The 22,701-nt window shown below is 47.0% G+C and overlaps 1 protein-coding gene across 2 annotated transcripts in view; it reads right to left on the bottom strand.

The window, feature by feature from the left end:
* CELF5 (CUGBP Elav-like family member 5) overlaps positions 1 to 22,701 on the bottom strand; it is a 195,236-nt gene that overhangs the window by 101,722 nt on the left and 70,813 nt on the right. For both annotated transcript variants that reach the window (XM_073547588.1, XM_073547598.1), the window contains exon 2: positions 1,061 to 1,143. In XM_073547588.1, coding sequence (XP_073403689.1) covers positions 1,061 to 1,143 — 83 coding nt within the window. The remainder of the gene's footprint in view (positions 1 to 1,060; positions 1,144 to 22,701) is intronic.

The following is a 22,701-nucleotide window of genomic DNA, read 5'->3' as shown; positions in this document are numbered from 1 at the left end:
AGTTATCAGAGTCTAAAGCTACAGGCAACAAGTATCTGTGCTCCCTGACAACGCTTCCACTTCTTAACCCTGTGCCCAGCAAGCTAAGTACTATAAAGGCATAATGAGCAATCACATATCCCCGTTGTTGTTCTAATAAAAAAGAATCTGATGGGCTTCTACTATTCAGATGGGGTCCTACTAATGTGCATAGCATCCTCTGATCTAGTATATATTATACACTAGAAATATATATATTCTGCCACATTTTTAGACACAAAAATGCACTTTAAGTATATATTTTCTTGTAGTTGTCCAATACCGTATCGAAAAATACTGTACTCAAGTCAATACCCTTTTGCACATTTAAACCCTGGCATATTACGGTACTTCCATATATGTGGCTAATTAATTTGCAATGTACCGTAATTTAGTCTATCATGTGTAGAAAAGATACATCTACTGCCAATTGCTTGCTTGTTTTTTACTTATTATTAATTGTATTAGCTACACAACCACATAAAGGTTATGATATGCCTCATGGAAAAGAAGAGCCATAGCTTTTTTCAGCATCTAAATTAAAATGAAACACATTCAGGGCTTGATTTATGAGATTTTTGTGTCCCTATAGACCTCATAAACAGTTCTGGAATCCACATCAATGATGTTATCAAACTTAATATAGAATAACATTTTATATCCATTCATTATAATATTATCCACCAATCCCAATGGGAAACGCTCATTATTCCAAAAATCCTTGCACAATGTGTTTAGAATATTTTCCCCTGGAACTAGAAGACTCAGTGCAGATCCCAGCATATATCACTTTCTTCTTATGACATGCTCTGCTGAGCACCTTAATGTTTATAAAATGTTCTGTTCACATGAAACCTTTGATTGATAGCCCATCATTCTATAGATTCCTACAGCAACACACAATCATTATGTAAATGATACAGGAGGTTGCCATACAGTTGAATGTAATTTAAACCCATTCTGTCTTCTCTGAATTCTGTCACTGACATTGACCCTAACCCTATACCTCAAACCATGATCAGTCTATGCAATTTTTACTTACCCCAGGAAGAGTCTTCTGCTCGTGCAGGGCCGTTTGTGCTTTTATGGCTGAGTCTCTGGCACAGTATGTGAGGAAGGCACAGCCTGAGGAATGGAATAATGAGAGAGAGACATATATTATTTCATTCACAGTGTAATATGTGCACGTTAACATACAAACAAGAAGTGGTTCACGCTGCAAAATATATTATTCTAAAGAGTGTATTCACTTCTCAGTCAACCCCTTGTCAATAGCCATATTCCCCCTTTAAGGTGGCTATCAGACATATAGTTGATGGGAGATATGTATCACAGAGGTGATTGTCCTCTGTGATATAAACATGGATTAAAGCTCTAGTGCACATAGTACTAAGAGGCTTGTTTTGGGCATCTCGGCAAAGTTTTGCAGGGTAAAATGGAGTCTGTTTGTTTGACACATGCTCTGTGTGTGCTAGTAAGAAGGCCTCCTATGTGTTATATCCAGACTAAATGGTATACTGGACACTATCCAGCCTGTGTGTCCTGGACTGTTTCTAAAGTGAGCTTGTTAAGAACTGTTTACTTTGTTCTGCCTGCACTGAAAGCCCTTTGTTTTCCTTTGCTTGTGGCATGGTTTATAATGCACCAATAAACCAACATGGACATTTAAATAGAAATGTTTCCTGAGTCACCTCACCACGCACCCAAGTGAGTAGCATTCCCACAATTTTTGTTAGACGTGCAGGCAGCGTTCCCAGGGAACACGTGTAACTGCTACCAAAGTGTTGCATGTCTTGGGTGAAGGTGGCCATAGACCAACAAGCAACGTCAGACAGCATGGAGGACCTGGATAAACACCTAGTGCAAGCCCAGTTGCAGCTGCAACACCAACTGACACAACAGGAGATGAAGAAGCTGCTTATGCAACTCATCCAGCAACAGCAGCATTAGCACCGTCAGCAGCAGCAGCAGTTTGATTTACTCACAGAGGTCGTTTGTGACACGGCAGGAGATCTGACTATAAGGTCAGCTGATGATTTTTCCATCCAGAAGGTGGGAAGGAAACCTCTGCAGAAAATGACTGAGGGTGAGGACATAGAGGCCCTTTTGACCGTTTTTGAATGTATCACCGAGAGAGAGATACTCCCGCCAGAGCAATGGGCAGAAGTGCTGGAATCATACTTAACGCTTAATCCCCAGAAGGCCTACTATGACATAGCCGTACAAGGCTCCATGGAACAGATATAACTGAAATTTTTGGCATGCTTGGGGGTGACAATGATTGTCAGGGCACATCAGGTTCACCAAAGGCGTATCACCATGACAAACACTCTTGCTCCCAAAAGTTTGTCACGGCCAAGACCATATAGCTGCCCATTGTCCAATGACCTCCAAGCAGATTGACTGTAGCCTGGGTTGCCACTGTTCATACTGTAAGTATCTGGCCTGCAGTGTGAACTGTCTAAACAGCAAGGGGCAACAAGCTTCGTTAAGGTGAATGAGTTACTTTTTTTCCTTAATCAAGTAAATTTTTATTAATTTTATAACAGTTACACATACACAAATAACATTCTCAGCCAAAGGTGTTTACCACCTCCCCCATACCTTGAACCCCCCTCCCCAACATTTGGAATCCAGAATAACATATCATAGATATACGACCATACAAAACAGCATAAATCAGGCCGGTTTAGACCAGCCAAGTCGAAAGGTACAAAGCCGAATGGTATTTGTAAATGCAGTGTGTAGTGATTTCATAGCAACTGATGCACATCTAACAAGATCCTATCGAGCCTGATTACTTGTTACCTCTAAGCCAGGGACCCCATAATTTATCAAAATATTTACTTGTATCCCTTTTGAGGTATACCCTTTTTAAGGTGAATGATTTTCAAGTGACTGGGCTGGACTCATTGAGTTTGATGACCCTCGTGAGGGTCACACTTCCTCTCTAGCCGATCAATGGGAACAAAGTTGGCATCCGCTGCATGCATGGGGATGCTAAAAACTATCCAGTGGCCTGAGTGGACACTGAAATGGCCCAAGGTGCTGAGTCCCACAAGGTCAACGTGTTCCAGGACTTACTGCACTCCATTTTCATAGGCCTGGACTTTTGTTTCTTTTGGGACTTGTGGGGAAGGAGGACAGGGCTCGGTTTCTCAGATAAGAGACGGTTTGCCCCTAAAGAAGTGTCACCACACCCAAAGTCTGATGGGTTTTCCTTCTGTGTCCTTGTGGGATATGAAGAGGTAGTATCCCGTGAGGCTTACATTCCTGAGTACGGGTGACCATTGAAAATTTTGAGTCCGCCCAATATAGGGAACTAACTCTAAAAGAGTTGTTCAATATCCGATGCAGGATGTTGATGAGGTGATCGAGAGATTTGGGCCGCCAAGGTATATAACCACCTTGGATTTAATGAAGGGATATTTGCAAATCCCCATGTCACAAGAAGCAAGGAGAAGATGGCTTTCTCTTCACCTGAAAGATGCTTCCAATATGTCCGGATGCTGTTTGGACTGCAAGGAGCCCAGCCACCTTCCAGAGGGCCATGGACCAGATCCTCTCAACCCATAAGAATTATGCGTCGGCATACCTGGACGATATTGTAATCTTCAGCCCAGAATGGGAAAGTCATCTGCAAAAGGTATGGGCTGTATTTGAAGCTCTTAAGAGCGGGGTTTTCGATACATAAAAAAATATGTGCCATGGGGAAAGTATTAGGTAGAGGCTAGATTAAACCCCAGATCAGCAAAGTGGAAGCAATTCAAAAGTGGCTGAGACCACTTTCAAAGAAGAACCTTTCTGGGAATCGTGGGTAATCAGCTATGGCCAAATGGACTGCAGAGGCAGAGACAGCCTTTCAATAACTGAAAGTAGCTCTGTGTAAGCAGCCGATCCAGTCTTGGTTGCTCCAGACTTTAAGAAGAAATCTATACTCCAGAAGTCGGTTTGGGAGCAGTCCTTTCTCTAGAGATACATGGAGAGGAGCATCCCACCGTAGGAAGAGGTGGTTGTCCTCTGTGATGTAAATCTGGAGTATTGCTCTAGTGCACATAGTACTAAGAGGCTTGTTTATTCATCTGGACCAGGTTTTACGGGCAGCAAGAGAGATGTGCCAGTCTCACTGCCCTCATATTCCACCCCTCGGTGTGGTCCATGGGGTAAAATAGAGTCTGTTTGTTTGATACATGGTCTGTGTGTAGAGGTAAGAAGGCCTCTTGCATGTTATCTCCAGAATGAGCCGCATACTGGACGCTATCCAGCTTGTGTCCTGGACTGTCTCTAAAGTGACTTTGTTAAGAAATGTTTACTTTATTTTGCCTGCAATGAAGGCTTTTTGTTTTCCTTTGCTTGTGGCATGATTTATGACGCACCAATAAACCAGCAAGAACATTAAGTGGAAACGGTTCCTGTGTCACCTCATCAAGCACCCACACTCTGTATAAAATAAAAGCAGACTACACTCAACTTTGGTGCCAGTGCCATTCCAGTGATAATGACACCGGCTCTCCTGGAGTGTGCTGATGTTAAGCTACGCGATCCCTGCAGCCAATCAGCAGCCACTTGACTCTCATTTCCTTGGGAAAACACTGACACCCGGAAGAAGTAAGAGCTGTTGATGCTCTCTTACCTCCTCTGATTGTCAGGTACGTCCGAAGGAAGTGCTTGTGAAGCGGCCTCTGGCATAACAATGTCACGCGACTCCCAGGAGACTCAGCGCCAATGTCTCTCTAATGGCGCCGGAGGCAAGTATAGGCTGTTTCTATGGTAATTTAGCAACTAAGTAAGCGCTGTCTGAGCAGTGGACAATCAAATCGGTACGAAGAAAGCATCGAGGCCATGATTTTTCACCAAACTAATCGTGTAATATATTATATACTGTGTATATATATATATATATTGTGGGGATGTGACTCGCTTAGGTGCAGCGGGAGACAAATATGATACAGGTTCTTCAACAGTGCATGCGGTTTATTCACGTCATAAACGCACAAGGCAGCGTAACACCAAAAAGTAGCCTTTAGCTCAGGCAAAATAACACAAAATGTCCATGGTTGAGGACTCAGAGCAGGAGTCTCAGCACACATGGGAGGCTTAGTCCTCCCCACACACAACTTCCTGGTTCTGGAGCAGGTCACATTATAAGGGTGTAGCCACACCCACGTTCCCAGCAGCTGACTGGTCACATGACTGTGACCTCACCACAGGTCCTTCAAACAAAACAATAACAATATCTGGTATGCTTTACTTATGCCTTACATTATGGAGATAAGCCATTTATGAGACACATATCTCCCATCAATTACACGACCCTTAGCCCTGCCACATACCTCCCCCTCTGCCTAAAGCCGTGGGGCTTGGCACTTTCACCTACCAGGCAAGGGATTATGGAGAGGGCATCAGCATTCCCATGTAGCTTCCCGGCCCTATGCTCTACATGGAAGCTGAAGTCTTGTAGGGCTAAGAACCAGCGGGTGACCCTAGCATTCTTGCCCTTGGTTTCCCTCATCCACCTGAGTGGGGCATGGTCGGATATTAACCTAAACTTCCGTCCCACCAGGTAGTACCGTAATGTGTCCACTGCCCATTTTATGGCCAAACACTCCTCTACAACTGAGTAATTTCTCTCACAAGAAGTCAACTTCCTACTCAAGTAGAGAACAGGATGCTCCTCCCCACGTATCTCTTGGGAAAGGACAGCTCCTACCCCGACATCTGAGGCATCTGTCTGGAGGACAAATTCACGTTTAAAGTCTGGGGCCACCAAAACGGGTTGCTTACAAAGAGCTACCTTCATTTCTTGGAAGGCTGACTCTGCTTCTTCGGACCAGCTGACCATCACTGACTTTGTCCCTTTAAGCAGATCAGTTAGAGGTGCAGCCATTGTGGCGAAGTTTGGGATGAACCTCCTGTAATATCCCACAATCCCCAGGAAGGCTTTAACTTGCTTCTTTGACAGAGGTCTTGGCCATGTTTGAATTGCCTCCACTTTATTGATTTGGGGTTTGATCTCGCCACGCCCCACTACATATCCGAGGTACTTGGCTTCTTCTCTCCCCAAGGCACACTTCTTCGGGTTTATTGTAAACCCCGCCTCTCTTAGAGCGTCAAACACTGCTTGGACCTTTTCCAGGTGAGTCTCCCAGTCCGGGGTAAAGATGACGATATCATCCAGGTATGCGGCAGCATATAGCTTATGAGGCGCAAGGATTCTATCCATCGCCCTCTGGAAGGTTGCTGGAGCTCCCTGTAGGCCAAACGGCATCCAGACATACTGGAAGCACCAGTCTGGTGTGGAGAATGCCGTCTTCTCCTTGGCTTCCTGTGCCATGGGGATCTGCCAATATCCCTTGGTCAGATCCAAAGTGGTTATGTACCTGGCAGGTTCAAGTCTCTCGATGAGCTCATCAACGCGTGGCATGGGATAAGCGTCGAACTTGGAGACCTCATTCAGCTTCCGGTAATCGTTGCAGAACCTCCATTCACCATCAGGTTTTGGGACAAGGACAATCGGGCTCGACCAGCTGCTGTTGGATTCCTCAATGACCCCGAGCTTCAACATTCGCTACACCTCCTTGGAGATTACCTCTCGCCGGGCCTCAGGAATACGATATGGTTTCACATTCACCCGCACATGTGGCTCGGTCAGAATTTCGTGCTCCACCACCTTCGTGCACCCCGGCAACTCTGAGAACAGGTCGCTGTTTTTCTGGAGTAACTCCCGACACTGCTGCTTCTGGGCCTTCGATAGAGTCTCCGCTATGGTAACGGCTCCAACCTCCCCTTCTAGGTTGCCCAGCAAGCACGGAGTTACCGCTGGCTCTCTATCTTGCCACGGCTTGATAAGGTTAACATGGTAAACCTGGTATGGCTTCCGTCTTCCGAGTTGGTGGATCTTGTAGTTTACGTCTCCCAGCTTCTCCACCACCTCAAATGGCCCTTGCCACTTGGCCAAGAACTTACTTTCCACCGTCGGGATTAGCACGAGAACTCGGTCTCCCAGATTGAACTGCCTCACTCTGGCTGACCGGTTGTAGACCCTGGCCTGAGCCTCTTGTGCCTGGCGGAGATGTTCTTTAACAATGGGCATCACCTTCGCAACCCTCTGCTGCATCAGTGCCACATGCTCAATGACGCTTCTGTGGGGCGTGACTTCGGCTTCCCAGGTTTCCTTGGCTATATCTAGGAGACCTCGCTGATGCCGGCCGTACAGAAGCTCGAAGGGGGAGAACCCCGTGGAGGCCTGGGGAACTTCACTGATAGAAAACAGTAAATACGGTAAGAGACAATCCCAGTCTCTACCATCTTCCTCTATGACTTTTCTCAGCATGCTCTTCAGGGTCTTGTTAAACCTCTCAACAAGGCCATCTGACTGCGGATGGTACACTGAAGTCCTCAACTGGGAAATTTGCAAGACTCTGCACAATTCTCTCATCACCTTGCTCATAAAAGGTGTCCCCTGGTCGGTCAGGATCTCCTTCGGCAAACCCGTCCGGGATAACACATGGACCAGCTCACGGGCTATACTCTTCGCGGAGGAGTTTCTCAGGGGAATGGCCTCAGGATAGCGTGTGGCATAGTCCAGGATGACTAATATATACTGATGGCCCCGAGCTGATTTAACTAAGGGACCGACCAAGTCCATGGCAATTCTCTCAAATGGCACCTCAATAATGGGCAGTGGCACAAGAGGGTTCCGAAAATGAGATGTGGGAGCAGTTAACTGACATGTCGGGCAGGACCTGCAAATTGCAATAGTTTACTATTTCCCGGTGACACCCAGGCCAATAGAACCTCTGTACAATCCGTTCCTGGGTTTTTTCCACCCCCAGGTGTCCCCCCCAAGATGTGTGAATGGGCCATGTCCAACACTTTTCGTCTATAGGGGCCTGGTACTATTAACTGCTCTGCCACCTCCTCCCTTATTTTCGTGACCCGGTACAATTCCCCACTCAACATAAAATGGGGAAACCTTGTGTCTGCTCCCGGCTCTTGTGCAACCCCATTAATGACGGTGACATTGTTAAAGGCTTCCCTTAGTGTGGGTCCCTATGTTGGGCAGTCCCAAAATTCTCCCCGGCCACCCCTAACTCCGGGATGTCAGGTACAGGGGACCCTTCCTCTTCATCCCCAACAAGGACACATAAAGGAAACTCGTCTGCCTCTGGTGGTGGCGATACCTCAGTGGGGTGCATTGGTTCCCTGCTCTTGCTAGTACACTCAGAACCCATCCCCCACAGATCCCAAAACAGACAGAAATCCCGGCCAATAATTATGGGATGCAACAAGTCTCGAACAACGCCAACTTCATGCGACTCGGTGCCATGCGCCGTTTCAATCTTCACCCTAGCCATAGGGTAGTCCTTTGCATCGCCATGTATGCACCGAACACCAATCTTTTTACCCGGGAGTATGTTTAGAGGAAAACTGGCCCTCACAAGGGTCACCAAGCTCCCGGAGTCCAGAAGCGCCATTACTGCTCGACCGTTCACCTTCACGGGACACGCTTGTGGCCCCTTGTTAGGTAGCGAGTTCACACTGCAAGCTGGATATGCGTAGTATGAACTACGGCGTCCCATGCTGCAGTCCATCTGCTCGGTGGTCTGGGGACAATGGGCCGCTATATGTCCTGGCCCATGACACTTCCAGCAAATAACACCCGAGGGGACCTTGGGCACCGACTCCCCCGCCCCTTTTGACCTTGGACGCACCACCCCTTTTTGTGACTCCGCCCCCTGCTGGGACCCCCCAATACAGAATGGGCTGCTTCCCCAAGGAACCTTCCATCCCCTGGTATCTCTCGACCAGCCCAACCAGTTCATCAGCATTTTGGGGATCACCCTGGGCAACCCAAGTCTGTAGAGGTCTCGACAGAGAATGCACAAACCGATCCATCACAACTCACTCTACCATCTGTGCAGGGGAAGCCGACTCTGGCTGCAGCCATTTCTGGACCAGGTGCAACAGGTCAAACATTTGGGAGCGCGGGGGTTTGTCCCGGTGATAGGCCCAACGATAAACTCTCTGTGCCCTGGTAGTCATTGTTACCCCCAAGCGGGCGAGAATTTCTGCTTTTAATTTGGGATACTCTCTGGCATCTTGTACCGTCAGGTCAAAGTACGCCTTCTGGGGCTCCTCCGTTAGGTATGGGGCCAGTACCTCCGCCCACCGCTCTGGCTGTAGTTTTTCCCTCTCAGCCACCCTTTGAAACACCATCAGGAAGGCCTCAACATCATCCTCAGGGGTCATTTTTTGTAATGCGCATCTTACCGCCTTCTCGACGTCGGTGGCATCAGCCCAACCTGGGGTTGGGGCGCTCGTCCTGCCCTCCTGGATGGCAGTTGCCAGAAGCTGCATCTGCTGCCTTTGTTCCTGCTGGCTCTGCTGGAACTGCTGCCGCTGCTCCTGCTGGCTTTGCTGGATCTGCTGTAACAACAGCTTGTTGGTTTCCTGCTGCAGTGCCTGGGACTGGACCAGGTGTTTCAGCAGGTCCTCCATGATTCCCGGCAGTGCTTGTTGCCCCGCTGCAAACTTCACCCAGGACATGCAGCAACTGTCTCAAGTCTCTGCTGGAACCGCTGCCCGCACGTGTACCACCAATTGTGGGGATGTGACTCGCTTAGGTGCAGTGGGAGACAAATATGATACAGGTTCTTCAACAGTGCATGCGGTTTATTCACATCATAAACGCACAAGGCAGCGTAACACCAAAAAGTAGCCTTTAGCTCAGGCAAAATAACACAAAATGTCCATGGTTGAGGACTCAGAGCAGGAGTCTCAGCACACATGGGAGGCTTAGACCTCTTTCACACATCAGGTTTTCGCCGTCAGGCGCGATCCGGCGCTTTTGACAGAAACCGGATCCGGCGAAATGCAATGCCGGATCCGGTTTCACCCCCATTGACTCGCATTTGCGCCGGATCGCGCCGGATGGCCATGTGTTTCATCCAGTTTTCGCCGGATCCGGCAATGTGTCGCAATGTGTCGCGATCCGGCGTCTGGAAAAAACGTCTACTGTAACGTTTTTTGTCTCCGGCGAAAAAGCCGGACACGCCGGATCCGGCGCGTCCGGCTTTTTCACACAATGAAAGCCTATGAGCGCCGCAATGCGCCGGATCCGGCGGCCGGATCCGTTTTTTTGGTCTGAGCATGCTCAGTAGCTCTGCCCACAAGACATATATAAAAGCAAGACAGTGGGACCCACAGCCACACCCAACATGCCACCCAAGAAAGCAACCAAGCGAAGCAGGAGAAGGCAGGAGACCACTGCAGCACCATCAGCACCACCACCACCCCAAATGGAGCAGCAAATAGAACATGCTGAGGAGGGGAGGCCAGCAGCAGATGAGAGACGGTAATTATCAAATCCCCCATTCCTCCAAACTAGGGCCATGGAATATCAAGATATTCATTGGCCCTTTGTTTCTCTTTATTCAACAGCCGCCAAAGAGATGCAGCAGCAGCACCATCAGCACCACCCCAAATGGAGCAGCATGCTGAACGGGAGGGGAGTCCAGAAGCAGATGAGAGACGGTAATTATCAAATCCCCCATTCCTCCAAACTAGGGCCATGGAATATCAAGATATTCATTGGCCCTTTGTTTCTCTTTATTCAACAGCCGCCAAAGAGATGCAGCAGCAGCAGCAGCAGCAGAAATGGCATCACTGGCAGCAGCAATACCCACAGCCATGGAGTCTGGCCATCAACATGACAGCACATCTTCTTCTGGGAGCCCTCCCTCGCATCGTCAGCGTTTGACGGTAAGTTTTTATTTCCAAAATCCATCATCTCTGTAATATATGTCTATTCATTGCCTTTTATTTCAAAACAGGAATCACAAGATGAAGAGGAGCTCCCAGAAGAAGAAGGAAGGGGTGGACAGACGCTTGGAGTGGGCTCACAATTCGTAAGTTTTTTGCATCAAACGCAGAAACACAACATCACACTACACACAACACATAGAAAACAATGTTCTGCAGACCACACACAGCAAACAAATGCCTACATCCAAACTCATAACATTTTTTGTTTTCTTCTCTAGTCTTCCCAATCTGGTGCTCGGCCAAGAGGTCCTCGCAGTGCCTCCCAGGGTCGTCGGCGACAGCAACGCGGCGGTCACCAGCGTGTAAGTATAAATATTTTTGCTTTGTTTTTTTGCACTTTTTATTTCATTTCTTTTGTGGAGGCTAATTATGTTATTTTTGTCTTTTTCTTTAACAGCATTCACAGCGTGCTCCCGACTCTGACGGTGAGGATGGAGGGATTGATGTGGACCGCCTCATCGATCTCGTCAGAGAAAGGGAGCTGCTCTGGAATATGGCTGACCGCCGCCACGCTGACCTGATCATTACCCGACGACTCTGGGAGGAAATCTGTTCTCTCCTTGTGGGCCGCTGGGAGGACCTCGAAGCACGGGACCAGATTAAAGAGCGTAAGTATATACAGTAACGGTTGCTTGATGTAAACCAGTGTTTCCCGAACTCCAGTCCTCGTGGTCCCCACGGATCATGTGTTCAGGATTTCTATTTACTATTGAAATCCTGAAAACATGACCCCTGGGGACCATGAGGACTGGAGTTTGTGAAACACTGATGTTGTATACTAACCACTCCTTTCTCGTTTCAGGGAACAGAATTGTGAATCGGTGGCGGTCTGTGAGGGATCGTTTCAAGAAGGAGTTCAATAAAGAGATGCGGGCCCCGAGTGGATCTGGAGGACGCAGGAGCAAGTACAAGTACGCAGAAGCCCTGTCGTTCCTCCGGGAAACAATGCTCACCAGAAGGTAAATATTACACACCACATGTGAAAAAAATGTTAGATGTAACTTTTTTTTTTCAGCCAGGGCCATACCATGTCAGTATATTAATTGTTTTTTTTTCTCTTTATTCCACAGCACGGTGAGCAGCACTCGGGAGCCTGCACGATTGGACCCTTCTGAGGCGATCCCTGAGGAGACCGGCACCAAGGGACACTTCGACCGCCCCGGTACATCTGCACCTTCCCTGCCTTCCCACACATTCGACCCATCTGTCCCATCCACCAGCACAGGAGCATCGTGGCCGCCTACATTACATGAAGCTGCTGGTGAGGAGATCGCTTTCCCTTTACCCCACCCTTCTGCCCCTGCCGCCTCTAGTACACCTGCGGATACTGGGCGACAGCGGCAGAGGGGTCAGGAAAAGAGTTATGCGCAAGAGTTATTGCATCTGAATGCATCTTTCCAGAACTGTCTCAAAGTCTTGTCAGAGCAAATCTCCGCAGGCTTTCAGCAGATCAACTCCAGCATTCTGGAGGTGAAGACACTTCTGCAAACCATGCATTCAGAAGCAAGATCTTCGCCAAACCACACCTTTTTCAGGTCTGTTGTGGAGCACATGGAAACGCTCTCTCCTGCCCAGCAGATGCATGTAATGCATTCGTGCCACGGTGCTCTACAGCAGGTTACCTCCCAACCTCCACCTCCCACCACTGTAGTTCCTCCACCTGCACCCCCTCCAGCCACTTTCCATCCTCCCCCTCCTATTACATCTGCACCCCCTCCAGCCACTTTTCATCCTCCCCCTCCTACTACATACCAGCAACCTGCCCAGTACCAGCAACCTCCCCAGTACCAGCAACCTCCCCAGTACCAGTCATCTCCCCACTTCCAGCAACCTGCCCCGTACCAAACTCCTTCCCCGTACCAAACTCCTTCCCCGTACCAAACTCCTTCCCCATACAACTTTCCATCAACATCATCTGCTCCTACAGTCCCTGCCCAACCCTCCACTCCACCACCCACCACCTCTTCTGCTTCCCACATGTCCACCCATTCTGTAGTTTTTTCCACACCTTCACCTCTAACTGTTCCTTCCCCACCAAGATCCCAGTCCTCTCTCCACACACCCAGTGTCGAAGTGTACCGCAGCCCCTCCAGCAGTATTTCCACCCCACAGTACACAGAATTGTAATGTGTGTTTTTTGTAATAAAAATGCCCATTGGGTTTAAAACCTTTCTAAAAAAGTTTTTTTGCACTTTAAAAACATTCTACAAAAAAAAAAAAAATTTAAATAAAAGTTAAATTATCGTTTCACAATGGTTGTCTGTCATTTCTTTCTGCGGCGAACTATGTTTTAAAAAAAGGTTAAATACAGGGTATTTCAAAGGTAAAAAGGTATTCAAAACCAGGTATAACTGTGGGTAAATTTTAGCTTTTTGCCACAGTTGTGTTCCTGGTTGTGTTTGAAGCAAAGTATTTCACTTAAAAAGTTGTGTTTATTGTTGGTGATTTCCTACCAATGTACACAACTTTTGTTAAAAGGTGAAATACTTTGCATAAAACACAACCAGGTACACACCTGTGGCCTAAAGGTAAAAATAGTAAGACCATGACAAGATAGCCAACTTTGGTTGGCAAAGGTATATACTGTTGGTCCAGAAGGTACACAAGTTTAGGGCACAAATCTCTCACACTCTGTCATCCCAGTGTACTCTGCCTTGAGGTGACATAAAGTATAGTGGAAAATTGTCCCTGAAACCGTCACAGAACTTCTAGTGGTAATATTTCCAATGACAACATCCATCTTCGCCAGTAACTTGCTCTTCTCTCCAACCTGCACTTTCTTCTCTACAACCTGTCAAAGAAGGGCTGTAGGAACATGCTATATCTAGTTTTCCAGTAGCCAATCCCGTTCGGAAGGCCACAAGGGTCAATTTTAAAAACCGGATCCGGCGTAATCCGTCGAAAAACGGATAGAAAAACGGATGAACCGGATGAGACGGATCCGGTTTTGTCTGTCAAGAAAAGGACGGATCCGGCAGAAAACCGGATCCGTCACATCCGGTTTTACTAAACATTTGCCGGATCCGGCGTTCCGGCACGACGCCGGATCGCGCCTGACGCCGAAAACCTGATGTGTGAAAGTAGCCTTAGTCCTCCCCACACACAACTCCCTGGTTCAGGAGCAGGTCACATTATAAGGGTGTAGCCACACCCACGTTCCCAGCAGCTGACTGGTCACATGACTGTGACCTCACCACAGGTCCTTCAAACAAAACAATAACAATATCTGGTATGCTTTACTTATGCCTTACATTATGGAGATAAGCCATTTATGAGACACATATCTCCCATCAATTACACGACCTTTAGCCTTGCCACAATATATATATATATATATATATATATATATATACACACACATACACACAGTACTTTGCAAAATTTTTAAAGTTTTAGGCACATGTAGAAACAATGCTACAGAGTAAGAATAATTTCAAAACATAGACTTGTTACTAGCTAATTTTAATCAATTAACTAAAAGCAATGTGATCAAAAGAGGAATCTAAATCAGATAGATACTTGTTGTGCCTTTGCCTTCAAAGCCGCATAAATTCTTCTAGGTATACTTGCAAAAAGTCAGGGATTTTGTAGGATTATAATCTGTTAATCGAGTAACCAATTATACTGAACCAAATCATGATCATAATTTTCATATACAGATTGAAACACAGTTATTAACTGAAAGGGAAGCAGCAGTTTACACGGATTAAAAATGGGCAAAGAATAGTTTAATCTCACATAGTATACACCATGGCAAAACTGAACATAACAAGACACAAGGTAGTTATACTGCAACAGCAAGGTCTCTCCCAGGCCAAAAATTCTAAACAGTCTAGTTTTCAGATTCTGCTGTTCAAGCTCATTTGAAGAAACACCAAGAAATTGGTAATGAAAAGGACGGTAAAGCAATGGTCAGCCAAGGAGACTTAGTGCATGAGACGAAAGACACTTCATGCCTACTTACCTTCAAAATCAGAAAATGGCCAGCAGTGCTCAGAACTGGCAGCATATAATGGGACCTAGCTCTGGACTGATGAGTTAAATAGTAAAATATCTGTTTGTAATAGAAGACAGTTTGTTTACGATAGGGCTGTAGATCTGTACCATAATGACTGTCTGCAGGCAACAGTGAAGAATAGTAGAGATTCCCTTGTAAGTTTGGGGCTGTATTTCACCAAATAGTGTTGATAATTTGGTCAGGATTCATGGTGTTTTCAAAGCTGAGAAATACTTCTCTATCATGCAGTAGCATCAGGGAAGCATCTGACTGGGTTCAAATTTATTTAGCAGTAGGATGACCCCCAATATACAGCCAACGTCATTAAGAACTAACTTTCCTTCAGCACAGCCCATCTAAACATGCAAGCATCCACTTTTGCCATTTACCTCTGAAAGAACATTTTCCTCCAGCCACGGGGCAGCAGTAGAGGCTTTCCACACCTTTATAGGTATTGTGCCTACTGTGACAGGGTCACTGGCATTGTATGTGAGCAGAGGTATGTATCACGAAGATTGATTTCTTCCGTGATCTGAAACCCATGTTTCTGTCCAGCATGCTATGTGCTGAAGGGGTTAACAGCACTTACAAGTGTCTGGGGTTTTGGTGAGTAGGTGAGAGATGGACAGGACACCTACTCACCATATCTCCTCCTCAAGCGTGTGGATGGCAGTTAAATGTCCAGTTCTGCTTTTTTTTGGTGGGCTGTATGTTTGGAGGAAAGAAGTCACCAGACTCAAGCTCCGGTGGGAGCTAAAGTGTGCTGTGTCCCAGAGGGCTGGAGCCACGCTGGGGAGGACTTTTTATATGGACTTTGTATTTTCATTTGTGCCAGAAAGGCAGTTTTGTGTTATTACTTTGCTTTGTGATTTATGAAGCAATAAATCACTCAGAAACTTTAATACCAAGTCTTCCTGTGTCTACTTCGGAGAGCAGCTGAGAGAGCTGACCTGCTACAAGTGTGTTGGATGCGGGCAACATTCCAGGAACACGGGTAGTGGCTGTGGACAAAGCGCATATCCTGGGTAAAGTCGGCCATAAGCCAGGAGACGACAGACAGCATGGAGGACCTGATCAAGCATCTAGTGAAAGCACAGCAGCAGCAACAGCTGGCTCATCAGGAGACGAGTAAGCTACTTATGCAACAACAGCACCAGCAACAGCTGCAACAACAGCAACAATACCAACAAGACCAGTTCAGACAACAGCAGATTGAGTTGCTTGCCGAGTCGGTTTATGCGAGGCCAGAAGCCCGTTCCACAAGTCTGGGTGATGACGCATACGTCCGGAAGGTGGTAAGATTAGCGATGCAGAAAATGATGCCGGTGATGATGTAGAGGCATTTTATACTGTTTTCGAGAGGGTAGCAGAGCAGGAGAAGCAGCCCCCAGAGCAGTGGGCGGAGATGCTGGCCACCTATATGACTGGCAAACCCCATAAAGCTTACTACAGTATGACTTGGCCTTCCAGAATATGCCAAGTTAGAAACAGAGATATTGGCACGCTCAGGGGTCTCTATGTCAGTCAGAGCTAAAAGGGTTCATCACGTGGCGTATTAAGGTGACAAACCTCCCTGCTCTCAGATGTTTGACTTATTCCTTTTGTTTCAGAAATGATTGCAGCCAGAGTACTCCACTGCAGCCAAGATGGCTGAGTGGGTGGTCATGGACAGATTTGTTCACTCCCTCTCAGGGCAGGTGCAGACCTGGGTTGCCCAGGGAGACGCCGAAATGTAGATGACCTGGTGGGCCTTGTAGGTATCAGGTGATCAAGAGGTCCCTAAAGGAGTCGGGGGTGGTGCACCTTCATACTGGGATACCCAGCAGGAGTCAGAGTCCCAAAAGAGGAGTAGTAGAGCCACCACTGGGGGAGTCCGAGATCCCAAGGAGTAGCTGAGGGGTTTCCAAATGCTACTGGTAAAGACCTGGTCTGCTGGAGATGCCACGGTCCTGGACACATAGCGTCCCATTGTCCTATGTCCTCAGAGCAGATGGACTGCAGCCTAGGGAGGCGCTGTTTGTTCCTTGCCTATCCCGGCTGCAGCATTGACTATCAGCCCGGAGAAGGGCCGCAGGTATATCCCGTGCTGGTGTCAGGTTTCTTGGACTCAGAGAGTTTGGTGACCCTCATAAGGGCCACACTCCCTCACCATTTGATCCCAGGAAAACACATGGGCGTCTGCTGTATCCACAGACAGGAGCCAGTTCAACCCTGATTCCCCATCGCAGTCGGAGGTAGACGAGTTAGCCTTGTGTGTCCTGGCTGGTGATAAGGACAAGACAGTGTCCAGTGAGGCCGAGGTTCCTGAACTAGGGATTTCTGGGGAAATGTTGGGACTGCTCAAATGCGGAGCCTTAACCTATAAGGCGCATTTGAAAATGTGATAGATGGGGTTGCTCAAGAGCCGGGAGCTGACAGCAGGTTCCCAAACTTTGAAGTCATTGGCGAGTTCTTGTATCGGGTGACCACACTGAGGGGAGGTGAGATAGTGGAGCAGCTGTTGGTTCCAGGACCCTACCAGCAGATGATTTTAGACATGGCCCATTTGCATGTTTTGGGGGGACATCTGGGTGTAGAGGAAATGTAGGAGAGATTAATGCAGAGGTTCTATTAGCCAGGATGTTACAGGGAGATCCTAAATAATTATAGGTCCTGCCCCACCTGCAAGATAACCGCTTCCTCTATTCACTTCCAAAGTCCCCTAGTCCCGTTACCTGTAATAGGGGTCCCATTTGAGAGAATTGCCATGGATTTAGTAGGTCCTCTCGTTAAGTCTGCATGAGGGCATCAATACATCCTAATGATCATGGACTATGCGACCCAGTACCCTGAAGCAATACCACAAAGGAACTCTTGGGCCAAGAGTATCGCCCAGGAACTTGTCGATATTTTTACTAGGTCAGGCCTGCCGAAGAAGATTTTGACAGACCATGGAACCCATTTCATGAGCAAGGTGATGAGGGAGCTGGTCTTCAGATTGCCCATATGCGAACCTCATTCTACCATGCACAGACGGATGGCCTAGTAGAGAACTTCAATAAGACCTTAAAGACCATACTCAAGAATGTAATTGAGAAGGACTTTCGAGACTGGGACTATCTGTTTTTGTTTCTGTTCTTCTCCATCAGAGAAGTTCCTCAAGCCTCCACTGGCTTCTCGTCATTCGAGCCCTTGTATGGTCAACATACGCGAGGGCTCCTAGACACTGCCAAGGAAACTTGGGAAGCTGAGGTCACACCACACTGGAGTGTCATAAAGCATGTCACCCAGTTAAAGGAGAGGATGGCGAAAGTAATGCCTATCATAAAGGCGCATCTTCTCTAGGCACAGGAGGCACAGGTAAGGGTATATAACTGATTAGCAAGGCTGAGGCAGTTCCATCTAGGGGGCATACTAGTGCTTATCCCCACGGTAGAGATCAAGTTCCTAACCAAGTGGCAAGGCCCATACAAGGTAGTGGAAAATGGAAAAACTGGGTGGGGTGAATTACAAGGTACACCAGCCAGGTCAAAGGAAGTCGAACCAAATACAGTATATCATGTGAACTTCCTCAAACCATGGCGAGATTGGGAATCGCTGGAAACCCCTTGCCTGGGAGCCAATCCCAAAGCCACAGAGGACGATGTTACAATTACAGAGACTCTAACGCCAGCCCAGAGACAACAGTATCGGGAGTTGATGACGCAGAATCGGAACCTGTTCTCGGAGTTGTCAGGAGGTGGAGCATGATGTGTTGACAGAGCCGCATGTAAGGGTGAAACTCAAGCTCTATAGAATTCCAGAAGCATGTTAGAAGCATGTTGGGAAGCAATATCAAATGAGGTGAAGAGAATGCTAGTCCTTGAGGTGATAGAGTCAAAAAGTGGATAGTTGAGTCTCATAGCCTCCATGCCAAAGCCTAACGTTGAGTGGCTGTTTTGTATGACTACCACAGGCTGAATGAGGTCTCCAGTTGTGATGTGTATTCGATGACACTCGCGGACGAACTCACTGAGAGACTTGGACTCGCGAGGTACATTACAACCCTAGACCTGACGAAGGGCTACTGGCAGATTTCCATGTCCCAGAGTGCCAAGGAGAAGACGGCCTTCTTAACGCCTGATGGGTGTTTCCAATAAACCAGAATGCCCTTCGGACTACAGAGGGCCCCAGCAACCTTCCAGAGGGCTATGGATTGGATCCTAGCTCCGCTAAGAAGAATGCCGCGCCTAACTATATCACATTGTGGTCTTCAGCCCTGACTGGGGTAGTCATCTACCAAAGGTACAGGCGATCCTGGAAGCGTTCAGAAATGCGGGGTTCATCGTAAACCCGAAAAAATGTGCCATAAAGAAGGAAGAAGCCAAGTACTTAGGCTATGTCATATTGAGGGGTGAAATCAAGCCACAAATAAACAAGATTGACGCGATTCAGAAGTGGCCGCAACCGCTTTCCAAAAAGCTAGTGAGGGCCAGGACAATTTTTATAATTCTGACCACTGTCCCTTTATGGGGTAATAACTCTGGAACACGTCAATGGATCCTGGTGATTCTGAGAATGTTATTTTGTGACATATTGTACTTCATGATAGTGGTAAAATGTATTTGATATGACTTGAGTTTATTTGTGAAAAAAACGGAAATTTGGCAAAAATTTCGCAAGTTTCCAACTTTGAATTTTCATGCCCTTAAATCACAGGGATATGTCACATAAAATACTTAATAAGTAACATTTCCCACATGTCTACTTTACATCAGCACAATTTTGGTATCAAAATTTGTTTTTGTTAGGAAGTTATAAAGGATAAAATTTGACCAGCGATTTCTCATTTTTAAAACACCATTTTTTTTTAGGGACCACATCACATTTGAAGTCACTTTGAGGGGTCTATATGATAGAAGATACCCAAAAGTAATACCATTCTAAAAACTTCACCCCTCAAGGTGCTCCAATCCACATTCAAGAAATTTATTAACTCTTTAGGTGCTTCACATGAATTTTTGGAATGTGGGAAAAAAATGAACATTTAACTTTTTTCCCCCAAAATTTACTTCAGATCCAAAATTTTTCATTTTGACAAGGGTAACAGGAAAAAATGGACCCCAAAATTTGTTGTGCAATTTCTATTGAGTACGCCAATACCCCATAAGAGGGAGAAAACCCCTGTTTGGGTGCACGGCAGAGCTCGGAAGGGAAGGAGTGCCATTTGACTTTTTGAATGCAAAATTTGCTGAAACAATTGGCAGATGCCATGTTGCGTTAGGAGAGCCTTTGATGTGTCTAAACAGTGAAAATTTCCCACAAATGACACAATTTTAGAAACTAGACCCCTCAGGGAACTGATATAGATGTGTGGTGAGCACACTGAACCTTCAGGTGCTTCACAGAAGTTTATAAAGTTGAGCTGTAAAAATAAATAAAATCAAATTTTCACCACTCTTTTAGCACTAAATATTGCATTTTCATAAGGGTAACAGGAGAAATTGCATCATACAATTTGTTTTGCAATTTCTCCTGAGTATGCCGATAACCCTTATGAAGGAGAACACTGTTTGGGCGCAAGGCAGAGCTCAGAAGGGAAGGAGCGTCATTTGACATTTTGAATGTAAAATTTCCTGGAATCATTAGAGCACGTCATGTCCTATTTGGAGAGCTCCTGATGTGCCTAAACAGTGGAAACCCCCCATAAGTGACCCCATTTTGGAAAATATACCCATCAAGGAATGAATTTAGATGCATGGTAAGCACCTTGAACCAATAGGTGCATCACAGAAGTTTATTCAATCTCCCACCTAAATAACTCACCACTCCCACTCTCTGACCACAACATACTCTCCTTCACGCTCACAAATGCTCGCCCACCCCAGCTCACGCTTACGTACCACACAATCAGAAATCTACAAGCCATTAACCCTCAGACACTTTCAGACTCCCTACACTCATCATTGTCCCTACACTCATCATTGTCCCCAATCTCCTCTTTTTCCTGTCCTGATCTGGCTGTTCACTACAACGACACTCTTAGAAGCACCCCTGACCAAGTAGCTCCCCTCACTGTCAGAACCTCCAAGCACAGAATAAAACAGCCCTGGCTCACACCGCAAACTCAACTTGTCCAGCGATGCTCTAGGAGTGCTGAACGCCTATGGAGAAAAACCCGCACACCAGAAGACTTCATCCACTTCAAATTCATGTTCAGAACCTATAACGTTGCCCTTCACCTCGCCAAACAGACCTACTTCACCACCCTGATCTCCTCACTAGCCAACAACCCCAAGAAACTTTTTGACACTTTTCACTCCCTCCTCAGGCTAAAAGCACAAGCCCCTATCACAGACATTTGCGCTGATGACCTGGCCTCCCACTTTACAGAAAAAAATGGATAATATCTGCTCCCAACCACCAAGTGCTGTGACTCCCATCCCTTCCTGCATCTCCCCTGGCTCACTTTCCACATTTGATCCCATCACAGAAGAAGAAGGCTCCAGACTCCTCTCTTCCTCTCGTCCGACCACATGCGCTACTGACCCCATTCCCTCACATCTCCTCCAGTCTCTCTCTCCAGTCGTCACAACTCACCTAACTACAATCTTTAATCTCTCCCTCTCCTTGGACATTTTCCCATCCTCCTTCAAACACGCCATCGTTACTCCATTACTAAAGAAACCCACTCTCGACCCATCCTGCACAAACAACTACAGAACAGTCTCCAATCTCCCCTTCATCTCCAAACTTTTGGAGCGCCTAGTTTACTCCCACCTTACACGTTACCTCTCCACTCACTCCCTCCTAGACCCTTCATAGTCCGGCTTCCGCCCCCTACATTCGACTGAAACTGTATTCAAAATGACCAATGACCTTCTGACAGCAAAACGTAACGGTGACCACTTTCTTCTTGACTTATCTGCAGCTTTCGACACTGTTGACCACCATCTCCTACTCTCTAGGCTCCAGTCACTAGGAATTAAGGACACTGCTCTCTCCTGGTTCTCTTCCTGGTTCTCTTCCTATCTTTCTGACCGCTCCTTCAGTGTTTTGATCTCTGGCTCCACGTCATCTCCTCTTCCTCTCGCTGTCGGGGTACTTCAGGGCTCAGTCCTTGGCCCCCTTCTCTTCTCTCTCTACACGGCCCCAATTGGACAGACAATCAGCAGATTTGGCTTTCAGTACCATCTTTATGCTGGTGACACAGAACTATATACGTCATTCCCTGACCTTACCCCCGCTGTACTACAGAACGTCAGTGACTGTCTGTCCGCAGTCTCCAACATCATGTCCGCTCTCTATCTGAAACTCAACTTCTCCAAAACTTCTGCTCCCGCCGTCTACTAACCTCCCTAAATCTGACATTTCCCTCTTTGTGGGTGGCACTATAATTGTTAGGAACGGCAGAACGCACTAAATAAAAATAATAATAAAGTGCGTTCGCCGCTGGGGGTCCACCGTGCAGTAGGTGATATAACCGCTGCTAAGTGGTGGCAGGAGCAATATGGCGGAAATGCACACGGGGTTAAACTTCACCCAGGTGCGCAGAGCAATCTCAGTTAACTCACAGAGATGCCAAAAAGTACAAACACAAATGACTGAGCCTGTTGTAGTCACAGTACTCAGTAAAAAACGCATACATGGTATACGGTCACAGGAGTAGCCCAAGACGGCGGCACTACGTCCGTCTAGACCTATCGTGTGCGCGGCGTTGCAACTGCAAACGCAAAGGAGGCTGCTACTGCAGCGCGGCGTGGACAATGCCGCTAAACCACAAATGCAAGGCGCAAGCGCAATGTCGGACGCTAGCAGCTGTGGATGTTGCAGCAGAGGAGCGCTGGCGCTGATTCTAACTCAGTCCCTAACCACATATGTAATATCAGAGGGAAGGGGTT

The sequence above is a fragment of the Dendrobates tinctorius genome, unplaced genomic scaffold (assembly GCF_039654945.1).
Source record: "Dendrobates tinctorius isolate UK_male_01 unplaced genomic scaffold, ASM3965494v1 ptg000011l, whole genome shotgun sequence".
In the NCBI taxonomy this organism is placed as follows: Eukaryota; Metazoa; Chordata; class Amphibia; order Anura; family Dendrobatidae; genus Dendrobates; species Dendrobates tinctorius.
This window is presented reverse-complemented; position numbering and strand designations above follow the sequence as displayed.